Here is a 15,615-nt window from a genome sequence, read left to right on the forward strand (position 1 = left end):
GAAGAACTTATTCTGTGATGGTGAATTGAGGCAAGGATAAAGATGATGTCTTAGGGGTTAATACATTACACTGGTAAGTATAGCGCCAGCTGCTCATATAGACAGAAAATGATAGAGTGAGATTAAAGACATACTCAAAAAAGTAAGAGATGTGAAGGGTGGAAAGAATAATCAGTGAAGAAATAGATCAAAAGGATGGGAAAGAGAGAAAATGTAAGACTAAAAAGAAAGTCAATATAAGTAATTAAATTGTAATGTAAGGTGGCTTAGGAAAATTAAATAAAAAAATTAACATAATAACAAATCATAGGATGAGAGGTTGGTGAGACAAGAGAGTGTTGGAGTGAGTTCCCATTGCTGAAGTTCAGGAAACAAGTGTTGTGAGGAAAATCCAAATGGCACAAGTGGTGTAACAGGCTCTCGGGCTTATTGGCACCACCTGTGCAAATTCTTGGAAACCATATGGCACTACCAGACTATTATGCTTACCAATAGCTACTACCCCATCAATTGTTCCCAATGTAAAACCTACCCCATACACCCACCCATCACCAAAGGTAGAACATCGTGAGAGACCACTCGTGTTGTTTATCAAGTGTGTTCACTGTATGGCTTTTTATTTTAGAATGGCCACCACTGAACTGGCTGAATGCATTAATGAACGCAGAATAACTACCTTTCTTGCAAACATCCTGTACCCAGTTGCTGAGCATGTTCTCCAGTATGATGGAAGAGATCTACATTACAAGGGCCATTTCCATAAAAACTTACACTTCACCATACCATCTGATCCTACCAGTCCCTGCACTTAACCTCTGTTAACATTCACTCTGTCTCTCATGTGGTAAAATTGATTTATTTGTGTTTCTTCATACCCTGAACTTAGGATGTGATTGACTTGTCTCCCCCCAACCCAGCTTTCTCCAACTATTCCCCTTTCCTTGCTAAAGAAGTAACATTTAGTTCTGAAAGATAGGATTACTGTTATGTACTTAATATTTGTTGGTAGTTAGGTATTTTCTCTCTTGTAGGTAAACACCAGCCAGCCATTCTGTCTGTACTTGTAACAAACGTTAAAAACAGTTGTCATGTTTCAGGCTCCAGGAACTTCTTTCAGAAGTACCAGTTGCTGAGTTCTTTCCAAGCTGTGTACCATACGAATGGATATTGCAAAATGTCACACAAGATGAACTTCCCAATCCACAGTTGCCACATCATATACTCTCAGCTGTTAATAGCCTTCTTCATTGTAAGTATTATTGTTAAAATATGCACGTGTAATATCCTTTATAAGAAACACCCAAATTATTTACATACTTTATTTATTCTTCTAGGGCCTTCGGGATTCACAAGTGATGCTTTGTCTGATGTAAGGAATTATTTCTGTAATTGGACTGAGCCTCTGACGACATTTGCAATGTATGAAATTATCACACAAGCCTATTTGTTTGTGGAATCAATGAATCATTCTTTACAATATCAGTGTCAAGATACTGGAGACAACTTAAAAGTTCAGCCAGTGCACAAAATTTCAGCAACAGGAAGCCCTGCAAGAGAATTACAAAAACCGTCTAATAAAATTTCTGATGCCAAGTTTCAGCAAATTATAAGCTCAAAGAAACTACTAAATACCGTGTTACCACCAAACCTGTGTTTTGAAACTGCATTTACATCAGACAGCCCAGTTACGAGAATTGTTCCTCAAAGGACAATGGATACAATACATTTTTCTCTTAAGGGAGTAAAGTCGTGCAATATTGATTCAGCTGTTTCACAGAAGACTGAGAATTTCCAAAGGTTATACAACCCATCGAACACATTGACAGTTAGTTCACTCAGAGTTCCTGAAACAGTAACTGTTAACTTAAAAAGAAATGCTAGTGCTCCTAATTTGTTGGAAGTCACTCAGAAAATGTGTACGAAACCACTTGCAAAACATTCGAAAAGCATGAGAGAGACACACAAAGCAACTGCAGTTGGCACACAAAGATTAATTACAAGACCAAAACCTGGGAAATGTGGCTGGTACAGAAGTAGAAAACTTTCCAAAGAACCGAACATTAACCACCTTCGAAGCAAATCTGGTGGCTACTTCAATCCAGCTTTGTCACAATCAGTAGATGATATGGAGGGACAAGATCTTGGATCCATTCAGTTGGATTATGAAGCAGCCCTTGAAACTCTGAGCAAGCTTATGGATTGCAGTCGTGATCCAGGATCTAACAACACTGCAAATAAAGTAAGTGTATTCTGTAAATGGTGTTACTAAAACCTAAACTAAGAAACTTTGATTCTTGAGGAAAGGAATATTTTTGATGAAATAATGTTTTCCTACTAATATTATCTGGGTCAGCGCAAATAATGGATATGAAGTATTTCCTGCAGAGAATAAATTTCAGCAAAAATGAATAAAAAAAAATTTCAAACTGGATTAGAAATCCTCCATTATCCCACCAATGACCCTCAAAAGTTATTGAAACTTGCTGAAAACATATCTTACTGGTTGCTGCACACTTTACCAGCCCTTATGGATATACTTGCACCATAAATATTGTTCCTAAATTTTGTGTTCAGTTAATATATGTTGCTGTTCTTTTCAATTTGTCACCTAAACTTAAACTTGTACAGCACTATGTATTTGTATTGTGGTGTCTTGCCATACCACTGAAAGAAAAAACAGTTAAAGTAAAATATGACTCACAGTTTTGTGACCTTGTAATAATATGTTATTTGGCTGGATAGAAAATATTTTGAAATGTTGATCAAAATAATTAGTTGATTTGTAACGATATCGTGGGGAGAATGTTTAATGTCAGACAACTTGCAGTAAAATTGCCCTTTATGATTAAAGTAAGAAGAAAAGCTTTTCTCCTCGTATAAACATCAACTATTCATGTGATGTAAACTGAACATTCCTCAAGTCATGGAACTGTAGGGGTCACCTGTTTTAGGAGATAATGTTTAGTTCAGTGTGAGTAAGCACAGTACAATGTCTCACCAGTAAGAGTCAGTATAATTTGTAGTGGAGTGAGTAAGTGAGTTGAAGTTGGTGTGTTAGTCTGAGATTAAATTAAAAGATTAAAATAAATTAAAAGATAAAAATAAATTAAAATATTAAATTAAAAGATGATCATCCATGACCAGATACAATCAGACAATTGTCTGCCCTATATCCTGTTGGAGTAAATGGCTGAGCACAACTCAACAAGCGGTAGAGTTTGCAAACAATTACAGGGTGCAAAATATCAACGAACATGTCAAAGCAGCATGCAAGTATGGGAAATGCTAACAACCTCTTAAAAATCAAAAATGTTTTTCTGTGATGGCTTGCTTTGAAAAGTACTGGAAATTAGAGAGACTATGTATGGAAGTAAAAATTTTGATCTGATGAACTGACAACACAATATGGTACAGTACAGTAAAGGTAACTTGTGTTCTGCTTTGTTTTTTGACATGTCAGTTTTAGTCTTTCCTAGTTGGTCATGGTCACATTTATACGTTTTGTAATTACCTGTATGATTGAGATGCTGTGATCTGCAGCAAATATCCAACCTCCGACTTCTTACGTTTTATAAAACATCTTAAGCACTAAACGGTAGGCCCAATTTTTGCTGCTCATAAACAATGAACATTCGTGTAGTGTGAAACCTGTTAAGTGATTTAATTCTGTTTTTAAGTGTGTAATCTGTCTTGCAATGTGTCATAAATGTGGATGTTGCCGTAGGATAGTCAAAGAGGGAGTGGTATGTGTAGACTGTGGGATGGAATTCCACTGGAATGATCGTAGGGGAGAACTGAATGGGGAACTCAATGAGGCTCTCACAAGGAACAGTAGGCTCTCCAATAAAGACAAGAGAATCGCTGTACGGTAGGTAAAGATTTGTGCCCTTCAGGGTGAATTAGATTACGCGAAATTGGAACTAGATAGACTGAAGGGGAAAAAGGCAGTGGGAATGGTAAAGGTAACAAGCAATGGGCGAAAGGGGAACAGCTCATCAACTTCTACATTTGAGCTATCAATTGTTATGACTTCTGCACCACTTGTTAGCAGCAGACACAGTAGCTGTGCCAAAGACTGAGGCGGCGTGGAGTTTTATAATTATTTATTGAACTTTCTTTACAATTTCTCCCTCGTCGTCGCTAATGAGCCCTGCGGATCCCTCTGCCTGGCTGCTGCTGTGTAGATTCTCTGACAATGCGCGCCGCTGATCGCACTCGGGAGCCTCAGGCCACCAGTGCTCCGCTGAAGCCAGGATGCCCTGTGGTTGAGATGAACTCTGAGCCGCGTTGTCGTGAGGTCAGCTGCCGACACCTGCTGCACCAGTGGCTGGTAAGCCGTCAGTCGCGATGTCCGCGAGGTCCCGTCATGGACGGACCACCCGCTGTGGGGCCGGGTTGCCATGAAGTCCAGGCGTCAGTCCCTGGCGGCGCCTCTGACCAAGACCACGCTGCAGCCGGTCCTGCTGGAAGTTGTCACTGTAGTTAGTCAGCCCTGGTGCCGACCGAACTCAGGCCAACCTTCAGAACTGAAGTTGACATCTGGCAGCAAACAGATGACTCCTGCGAGCTGGAACAGACTTCCGGAATTGTCACCTACGAAGATTGAACATTCGGACATGGACCACGTCCGTCCTCAGATCCGAACTGCTTCCTAATGGCTTCTGTCTGGTGCTGCCTGTGCTCCACTATTTCTATCCTGCAGGAGGACGTTTTTTACCCTCGGTGGTAGCTTTTTGTTATTACTCCCACAGTATATTGCAGCGTAACTTAGCGTGCTGGCCTCACTTCCCCTTACTCAGCACTCTCCAGGCTTCACTCAGTCTGTGCCCGTCTTTGCGTCAGTCTGTTGGTAAACTGCTGCTATCAGCAAGGCTATCTGTGCCTGCCTATTTCGCAACGCCTCGGTCGCCGGCGTGCCTCAGTTTTGCCATTCTCCACTGCGTGAAGCAACGCTTTCTACATGTGGCCGCAACACTGCCTCCTCCTAAAAATTAAATTCATCCCCAAATTTACCTTATATGTTAACTCTAGTTCTGTCCTATATTCTACTTCTTCCCTATATACATCCAGGTTGCCCTGACTCATGCCCTACTGGTAATCCATTCTACAGGAATCTCATGGAGCGGTCTTGCATTAACATGCTGAATCCTCAGTTTTAATAAGACATATACCACACCGATAAATACTATCAACACAGTAAAAGTACTGGCTGAAATACCAATGGTCACTATGCTCCATTTCCACCTGGTATCGTACTCCTACACATGCCCCCCCCTGCGGGTCCGGGGATTAGAATAGGCCCGAGGTGTTCCTGCCTGTCGTAAGAAGCGACTAAAAGGAGTCCCACCCCCTCAAGGGGGTCGTTAGCACCTGCGTCCGGAGACGGACGGTTCCACGACCTCTATTTGCGGTCATTTTGCTTTTTCACTTCTCGTTTCTTCCTTCCTTTGGTTGGTTCCTTTCTTTGCTCTTTTCCACCTCACTGTCTTCCTTACTCTTTCCCTTGCCTTCTTCTCCTTGCCTTCTCATTGCCTTCTTCTCCTTGCCTTCTCATTGCCTTCTTCTCCTTGCCTTCTCATTGCCTTCTTCTCCTTGCCTTCTCATTGCCTTCTTCTCATTGCCTTCTCATTGCCTTCTCATTGCCTTCTCATTGCCTTCTCATTGCCTTCTTCTCCTTGCCTTCTTATTGCCTTCTTCTCCTTGCCTTCTCATTGCCTTCTCATTGCCTTCTTCTCCTTGCCTTCTCATTGCCTTCTTCTCCTTGCCTTCTCATTGCCTTCTTCTCCCTGCTTTCTCTGGTCTCCGCCTCGGCGTTTGAGACAGTCTGTCCTCTCTCTCCCTCTCTCTCTCTCTCTCTTCTTTTTCCTCTTCTTCCTTCCTCCCTGTGCGTGCCTGAAGGCCGACCCACGCGTTCGCACGCGTACCCGGTGACGGGGTAACGCGTAATTCCCCGCCCTGTGTAGACATGTAAGGCACGCACGTACCCCCTGGTAAAGGCCAGGCCCAGGGAGGGGTGATTGCCTGAGCTGATACCTTCTGACCATGCCGATTGGTCCCTCCGTCTGTTTCTCGGGAGGTGTGACCTGAGGTGTAAACATTCAACTAAGGCGGGAGTGCCCTCTGAGAGGGTCTCCACAAGGAAGGAGCGCGCCATCGGAGACGCTGGCAATCATGGGGGATTCCTCCGCAATGGATTTCACTCCATCTCTCTCGACTTCTGCCCAAAAACGGAAACATGACCAGCCACCAGTGACAAAAGTACTACCGCCTGCACCACAGTTCCTCGTCGTTTCTCGATCTGAGGACGGAAAGGGTTTTTCCTCTGTCAACCCTTTCGTTATCCAGAAGAGCGTAGATGCCATAGCCGGATCTGTCAAATCTTGTACCAGGTTGCGTAACGGTACCTTATTACTAGAAACTGAGAGCGCCTTTCAGGCACAAAAACTGCTTCGGGCCACACTCCTGTACACGTTCCCTGTCCGGGTGGAGGCTCACTGAACTTTGAATTCGTCTCGTGGTGTAGTCTATACTAGCTCCCTCGACAGATTGACTGACGAGGAGATCCAATCTTTCCTCGCTGAGCAGGGCGTGACGGCTGTTCATAGGGTCATGAAAAAGGTCAACAATGACCTTGTACCGACCCGGACACTTTTCTTGACCTTCGATAGTGTTAAGCTGCCATCGCGCATCAAGGCGGGCTACGAGGTTATTTCTGTTCGCCCCTATGTCCCGACACCTACGCGCTGCTACCAGTGTCAGCGTTTCAATCACACTCGACAGTCTTGTTCCAATGCGGCTAAATGTGTCACTTGTGGCAGGGATGCCCATGAGGGTGACTGTCCACCTCCGTCTCCTCGTTGTGTGAACTGTCAGGGTGACCATGCCGCATCCTCCCGCGACTGTCCTGTCTATAAGGAAGAACACTGTATCCAAGAAATTCGGGTCAAAGAGAGAGTGTCCACCTCGGCTGCTCGCAAGCTATTGGCTAGTAGGAAGCCCACGCTGCTCCCAGCGGGGAAATACAGTACTGTCCTCGCCTCTCCTCGGACTACCAGGGAGGTGGCAACCCAGACATGCGATCTGACCTTCAGCACCACGGTCGTCCGTTCGGCCAGTGCTAAGATCGCGCGGTCGACGTCTCCTCTTCCTCCCATCACCCCACAGACACCAGCCCCTTCATCAGCTTCTGCTAAGACGAAGACCCAGAAGTCTGATGCACGGGCCTTCAAGAAGGAACCGTCCCGTGCAGACTTCCTACGTACCTCAACCTCCCAGCCTTCGACCGGTACTTCCACCAAACGTCCTTCCAAGAAGGCTCATAGGAAGCACAGTTCTCCTTCTCCGCCACGGCGCATTTCTTCTCCTGCGCCACCCAGCGGTTGCCGCCCCAGGCCGTCATCTGTTTCGCCTGGCCGCACCGCTGGTAGCCGAACATCTGGCCGTTCACCGGCGGAGGAAGCTCCCCCTCCCGGCCATCTTCCCAAGATGGCCGATGAACCTATAGACCCAATGGACGATGACTGTCCGCCTACTGATAGCGGCGGCAGTGCTCGCTCGAAGCCAGGCCCTCAGCGGCTTTCAAGGTGACCCCTTCTTTCATCTTCCTTTTCTTCTTACGATGGCACTTATTCACTGGAATATTTGCAGCATTCGCTCCAACCGAGAGGACTTGAAGTTGCTGCTCCGCTTGCACCGTCTGCTCGTCGTAGCCCTCCAGGATACGAAGCTACGCCCATGCGATCAAATTGCCTTGGCACACTACACCTCTGTGCGTTTTGACCTACCCCCTGTGGTAGGTATCCCGGCTCATGGAGGGGTTATGTTGCTGGTCCGGGATGATATTTACTACGATCCCATCACGTTGCACACCGGCCTGCAGGCAGTTGCCATCCGCATTACTCTCCCCACTTTTACATTTTCCATTTGTACCGTTTACACTCCATCGTCATCTGCCGTTACCAGGGCAGATATGATGCAACTTATTGCTCAGCTACCTGCACCATTTTTGTTAACTGGCGACTTCAATGCCCACCATCGCCTTTGGGGCTCTCCAGCATCCTGCCCGAGGGGCTCCCTGTTAGCAGACCTTTTCAACCAGCTCAATCTTGTCTGCCTCAATACTGGCGCCCCTACTTTTCTTTCGGACACATCTCACACCTATTCCCATTTAGACCTCTCTATATGTACTCCCCAACTTGCACGCCGGTTTGAGTGGTATGCAATTTCTGATACATATTCGAGCGACCACTTCCCGTGTGTTATCCATCTCCTGCAGCATACCCCCTCTCCGTGCTCATCTAGTTGGACCATCTCCAAAGCAGACTGGGGGCTCTTCTCTTCCAGGGCGACCTTTCAGGATCAAACCTTCACAAGCTGCGATCGTCAGGTCGCACATCTCACGGAAGTCATTCTCGCTGCTGCTGAATATTCCATCGCTCACCCTACTTCTTCTCCACGTCGCGTACCGGTCCCCTGGTGGACCGCAGCATGTAGAGACGCTTTACGTGCTCGTCGACGTGCTTTACGCACCTTTAAACGCCATCCTACAGTGGCGAATTGTATCAATTATAAACGATTACGTGCACAGTGTCGTCGTATTATTAAAGAAAGCAAGAAAGCCAGTTGGGCTGCTTTCACAAGCACCTTCAACAGTTTTACTCCTTCTTCTGTTGTCTGGGGTAGCCTGCGCCGGCTATCTGGCACTAAGGTCCACTCACCAGTTTCTGGCTTGACGGTCGCGAATGACGTCCTTGTGGCCCCTGAGGATGTCTCCAATGCCTTCGGCCGCTTTTTCGCCGAGGTTTCGAGCTCCGCTCATTACCACCCTGCCTTCCTCCCCCGCAAACAGGCAGAGGAGGCTAGGCCACCTAACTTCCGCTCCTCGAATCGTGAAAGTTATAATGCCCCATTCACCATGCGGGAACTCGAAAATGCACTTGGCTGATCACGGTCCTCCGCTCCAGGGCCTGATTCTATTAATATTCAGATGCTGAAGAACCTTTCTCCTGCGGGTAACGGTTTTCTTCTTCGTACTTACAATCGCATCTGGATTGAGGGACATGCTGGCACGAATCTATTGTTGTCCCGATTCCTAAGCCGGGGAAGGACAAGCACTTGCCTTCCAGTTATCGACCCATCTCGCTTACCAGCTGTGTCTGTAAAGTGATGGAGCGAATGGTTAACTCTCGATTGGTTTGGCTGCTCGAGTCTCGACGCCTACTTACCAATGTACAATGTGGATTTCGTAGGCGCCGCTCTGCTGTTGACAATCTGGTTACCTTGTCGACCTTCATTATGAATAACTTCTTGCGGAAGCACCCGACCGCGGCTGTGTTCTTCGATTTGGAGAAGGCTTACGACACCTGTTGGAGGGCGGGCATTCTCCGCACCATGCATACATGGGGCCTTCGCCTCCCTCTTTTTATTCGTTCCTTTTTAATGGCTCGACTGTTCAGGGTACGTGTGGGTTCTGTCCTGTCAGACACCTTTCGCCAGGAGAATGGGGTGCCACAGGGCTCAGTTTTGAGCGTCGCTCTCTTCGCCATCGCGATCAATCCAATAATGGATTGCCTCCCAGCTGATGTATCAGGCTCCCTTTTCGTTGACAATTTTACCATCTATTGCAGCGCGCAGTGTACACATGTCCTGGAGCGCTGTCTTCAGCGTTCTCTTGACCGTCTTTACTCCTGGAGTGTCGCCAATGGCTTCCGTTTTTCTGCCGAGAAGACGGTCTGTATTAACTTCTGGCGCTACAAAGAGTTTCTCCCACCGTCCTTACGACTCGGTCCTGTTGCTCTCCCAATCGTGGAAACAACAAAATTTTTAGGTCTTACATTTGACAGGAAACTTAGCTGGTCTCCACATGTGTCATATTTGGCTGCCCGTTGTACCCGTTCTTTAAATGTCCTCCGTGTTCTCAGTGGTATGTCATGGGGAGCTTCGTTTGTATCGGTCGATTGTCCGCTCCAAGCTGGATTATGGGAGCTTCGTATACTCCACTGCACGGCCATCCATCTTACGCCGCCTCAACTCCATACAACATCGGGGTTTACGACTTGCGATCGGAGCGTTTTATACTAGTCCCGTAGAGAGTCTTCATGCTGACGCTGGCGAATTGCCACTCACCTACCAGTGCGATATACTGCTTTGTCGGTATGCCTGTCGGCTACTGTCAATGCCCGACCACCCGTCTTATCGTTCCTTTTTTGACGACTCTCTCGACCGTCAATACGGGTTGTATGTCTCTGCCCTGCTACCCCCTGGAGTTCGCTTTCGTCGCCTCCTTCAACACCTTAATTTTTCACTCCCTGCAACCTTTCGAGTGGGCGAGAGCCACACGCCACCTTGGTTCCAGGCTCAGGTCCGCGTTCACGTTGACCTCAGCTCGCTCCCAAAAGAGGTTACCCCCAGTTCGGTCTACCACTCCCGTTTTGTTGAACTTCGTTCGAAGTTCATCAATATGACCTTCATTTATACAGATGGCTCAAAGACCAATGACGGGGTTGGGTGTTCTTTTATTGTCGGGGCACAAAGTTTCAAATACCGGCTCCATGGCCATTGTTCGGTCTTCACAGCTGAGCTCTTTGCCCTCTACCAGGCTGTTCTTTACATCTGCCGCCACCGACATTCTGCTTATGTCATCTGCTCCAATTCCCTGAGCGCCATCCAGAGCCTCAGTGATCCATATCCGGTTCACCCTTTCGTGCACCGGATCCAACGCTCTCTTCAGCAGCTGGTGGACGTCGGTTCTCCGGTTAGCTTTATGTGGGTCCCTGGCCATCTCGGTATCCCTGAGAACGAAGCTGCAGATGCCGCGGCCAAGGCTGCGGTCCTCCAGCCTCGGACAGCTTCTTGTTGTGTCCCTTCGTCGGATTGTAGCAGGGTAATTTGTCGGCACATTTTATCGCTGTGGCATGCCGATTGGGCTGCACTTACAGACAACAAGCTTCGGGCCTTGAAACCTCTTCCCGCGGCTTGGACGTCCTCCTCCCGCCCTTCTCGGCGGGAGGAGGTCGTTTTGGCATTGGACACTGCCGGTTCAGCCATCGCCATCTGCTGACGGCTGCGCCGGCACTGTTCTGCCCATGTGGGCAATTGCTGACGGTCCGCCACATTTTAATGTCCTGTCCGGATTTTAACACACTGCGTCTAGATCTTAACCTGCCATGTACTCTAGATGCCATTTTAGCGGATGACCCACGAGCAGCTGCTCGCGTTCTTCGTTTTATCAATTTGACAAACCTCTCTAAGGACATTTGATGATGCTGTTTTTTAATCCTGTGCCTGTCAGTCTGTCTTTTATCGTGTTTTCCCTTTTAGTTGTTGTTTTAAACTTGTGCCTCGCGGTGCATTCTTAACGTAGTCAGGGCGCTAATGACCATTGAAGTTGTTCGCCCTAAAACCACACACACAAAAAAAAAAAAAAAAAAAAAAAAAAAAAAAAAAAAAAAAAAAAAAAAAAAAAAAACCTCCACATGCCTTAATAATTGCTGCATTGAAGTTTGACCTTTCTCCGAATCTACTAGTTTATCGTTTGCAATAGTGTAGCATCCAAGGTGTTGTTAATATACGTCAAATTTTCTCCTGGAGCGATGCTGAATGACGCATCTGGCCAGTACAATGTCAGATGAGTATCTGTAACCTTGGTGACTCCCGTGACTGTTGCTGGTAAGCTGAAACAATCCCCTACTATTTCACAATTTGTCCCGTTGATTAGCAAACCACTGTCCCGTAATTCCATCTCCGTGGTTGCTGTCCGATTCCCATTGTCATAACACTTGGCTGATATCCTCTCCGTAGCGAATACTGAATACAACCAATGCCTCCCACCTTGCTGAAAATCTGGCGTAGGCTCCACTATTATTCTCCGACACTCCGAAGCTTCTGTTTCTGCCCTAAATAACTGGATCTCACACAACCCCTTGCCCGTGAAAACAACCCGTGATGGACAAATGGAAACTGACACCATTAGACATCTACTTAACTCTAAACTCGACATAGTATCATGAGTATCCCCCTCCTTAGAAATTAATAAACCCTCCTGTGTCCGTAACTGTGCGCCCTTCCCCATGCGCTCCCATCTGACCAGATAAGGATGCACTGCGTAAGAGTGATACTGTCTCCCCACACTAGTTACTGGAAATCTAATCTCTATATACATCTTAACTGGATCCGTTATTACCTTAATCCTAGACATATGATAAAAAAGTGACATACTCGCTTCAATTATCGGCACTAAGTGCTCTATCCCCTCTGGAAACTCTCCCTCTGCCCGCTTCAGACTACGTCTGAATTTTTCTGGTGACATCAACGTCACACTCACCTGCCCGTGCAATGCGTGATGTAGTGCCTCTTGCAATTCATCCATCCTCACTCGTGCATCACCAATGCTGTTAACCAGTTCCCGCAGCAATGTAGCCATTTCCAGCTTCCTTTCCGCTATATCCAATTGCATTTGTACCTGTTCAAGATCTGTATTCAATAATTTCTGTGTTTGTTCTATATATGCTCATAACCATGTAGCCATCCCACGCACCACGCGTCACATTAAACAACTCTGTACCTAATCCCCATATCTGTTGTGTGTGTATATCCACTAACTTCCCTATGCTCTCCTCCCTGTCGCGAATAACTGTTAAAGAATTGTTCAAACCCCCAGCATCGTTTATACCTGCTGTTACAAAAATTGTTTTCAGCAACTTCCCACCTGCATTCAACCAACCCCTCTTTTCTCTCTTTCTCCTCCCTGGAATCGTGCTCATGACTTGACGCAGTTGTTCCCTTATTTCCTTACATGACCTATCCAAAGCCTCGTACTCTTCTTGCATGTCCTGTGAGATTCCGTTCTTAGATGCAACCGTTTCCACACTCGATACCACCTCCTGTAGCTGCCACATCTCATTCCTTACCTGCAGGATGTTGAGTGCCAGCTGAAGCGTCCACTTGTGACTCGTGAGGACCACATCCGGTTGTTTCCCGAACAACACCCCACTTCGCAACGGCATATCCTGTACCTGGCCAGCTTGTGTCAGCTGCCAGAGGACTACGCCCCATACTATCCACTTGTACCCCATCCTGCATCACCTACACAATGGAGAGAGAAGGAAAAAACTCCCATCACTACCCCTTAATACCAATAAAATAACCCTAGTCCGTGCACGAAAATAATACACACATGATAATTACTGCTAACTACACATCTCTCGAACGCAACTTATACTTAATACCTGGTTTACTGTCTGCTTCTGGTGCTTCTTTTCACTTTCTGCCAGAAGGAGAAGTACATATACACGGATCTACTACCCCATGGAACGGCTTAACTCTACTAACATGAACCACCGTTGTCTTGGTAGGCAATTGTAATTTTACATTGACAGGTGATGTCATTTCCACTACCTGGTACGGTCCCCCGAACTTGTTTGTGAACTTGTTGGTTCTCCCTTTTGGAACATACGGATTAGCTGGTAGCACCCATTGGCCTACTCTGTACTGTGGCAACTTCCTCGTTGTACCTCCCATCTGTTCTTGTCGTTCCAACACTTTCATGTTACCTCATTTAATGCTCTGCCGTACTTCCTTAATGGTTTTCGCAAATTGCCTTACATGCTCGCCCTCCACTCCCAGCCTTGGACAAAGCATGTCAAAAGGTGATGGCATCTTACGCCCATACACCACTTCGTACGGCGACAATCCTGTCGACATATGTACCTTACTATTATATGCACTGGTTACGAGTTGCAAGTACACATCCCAGTCGGTGTGTTGACTATTTACATAGTGACTCAACATCTCAGCGATCGTGCGATGCACTCTCTTCGTTCGTCCGTTTGCTTGCGGATGGAATGGACTAGTCCGTAGTTTCTTTATCTTCAGTAACTTACACAGTTGCTTTATCAGATCAGATGTGAAATTAGTACCTTGATCGGAGATTAAGGACTGAGGTATCCCATACCTGAGTAACCAATTATTAACGAAAGCTTGTGCCACCGTACTTGCTTTCTGATCTGGTAATGCGACCATGACTAAATTCCTAGAAAAGTGGTCAATCGCTGTTAACGCATACTTATTCCCTGCTGCACTCCTATGACATGGGCCTAATACATCAGTTCAGATTTGTTGGAAAGGTCTGTCTGCCTCTGGTAATCTTTGAAGCTGAATCTTTTGATGGCTCAAGTCCACACGCTGTGCGCATGGCACACAATTCCTGACGTACTCGTCCACGTCTTGACGTCGTGTCATCCACCAAAACTTACCCGCCTATCCGTAGCTCTTCTCCTGCCATGTTCTGAAAGAAAATGGTCGTGCACCTGTCGCAAAACTTCAGATCTTAACACTGCTGGTATGACGACGTGCGGGCTGCATTTCGTCGACCTGCAAAGTAACCCGTCCTGTACTAGGAACTGCGGTTGCTTTCTGAACAATTGGCAATCACTATCCACGGCTTGTGCCCTTTTCCACTCATCTTGAGTCACCCCTGTTACTTGTAATACTGCCACTTTCCTGCTCAATGCATCAGCATTGGCATGTTTCACACCTGGCTTGTGTATTACCTCATAATCAAACTCACTGAGTTTCAGCACCCATCTCACTAGCCTACTCGCTGGGTCTTTCAGACCTAATAACCATTTCAGAGCTGAATAATCTGTCACAACCTTAAACCTTCTACCATACAGATAACATCAAAAGTACGAAATCCCGTATATTACTGCTAACAATTCCTTCTCCGTCGTGGAGTAATTTTGTTCCACCTTGTTAAGTTGACGAGACACGAACGCAATCAGATGTTCTTTTCCATCAATTTCTTGCCCAAGTACAACCCCAAGAGTGTGATTAGACGCGTCACATTATAGTATAAATCCCTTCGAAATGTCTGGAAACTTCAAAACTAGATTTGATGTCAGTATCCGTTTCAACTCTTGGAATGCTTTCTCGCACACTGACGTCCACTGGAAGGTAACACCTTTCCTTAGCAACTTAGTAAGTGGCCTTGCTGTTTCTGCGAACCCCTGTACGGTTTTTCGATAATAGCTCGCAAGACCAATATACGATTGCAGTTGTTTAACCGTTTGCGGAACCGGAAAATCTTATACTGCAGAAGTGAGATGAGGATCTGTCTGTACCCAGTCCTGACTGATAACATGCCAGAAATAATTTACTTGTGCTTGCACAAAATGGCATTTGTCCAAACTTAATGTCAGCCATGCTGCCTCTAATCTTTTGAACACCTCCTCTAACTGTTCCACATGCTGCTCTATATCTCTTGAAAAACTATGTCATCCAGATAAACCATGCATTTTTTCGGTTTCAATCCGCGAGGGACTCCATCCAACAACCTGTGAAATGTTGCTGGAGCATTTTTTAGTCCAAACGGCATTATTTTATACTCGAAGTGACCACTGTGCGTCGTAGATGCTGTTTTTGGCCTGTCATCCGGACATCCTTCAATCTGGTGATAACCGCTTCGGAAATCCGTAGTGGAGAAAAATTTACAGTGCCCTAGATTGTCTAACGTGTCTGTGATATTCAGAATCGGATATATGTCCGCCACTGTCCGTTCATTAAAATGTCTGTAATCGCAACAAAAGCGAAATTTTTTCGACCTGGCTGGTATCTTCT

At 46.2% G+C, this 15,615-nt stretch overlaps 1 protein-coding gene across 1 annotated transcript in view; it reads left to right on the top strand.

Moving 5' to 3' along the window:
* The window catches only part of LOC124722044 (DEP domain-containing protein 1A-like), a 128,341-nt gene that overhangs the window by 86,391 nt on the left and 26,335 nt on the right, over positions 1-15,615 (top strand). The window contains exons 4-5 of the mRNA XM_047247234.1: positions 1,098-1,249; positions 1,335-2,239. Of these exons, the coding sequence (XP_047103190.1) occupies positions 1,098-1,249; positions 1,335-2,239 (1,057 nt within the window). The remainder of the gene's footprint in view (positions 1-1,097; positions 1,250-1,334; positions 2,240-15,615) is intronic.

The sequence above is a fragment of the Schistocerca piceifrons genome, chromosome X (genome assembly GCF_021461385.2).
Source record: "Schistocerca piceifrons isolate TAMUIC-IGC-003096 chromosome X, iqSchPice1.1, whole genome shotgun sequence".
NCBI classification, from domain to species: Eukaryota; Metazoa; Arthropoda; class Insecta; order Orthoptera; family Acrididae; genus Schistocerca; species Schistocerca piceifrons.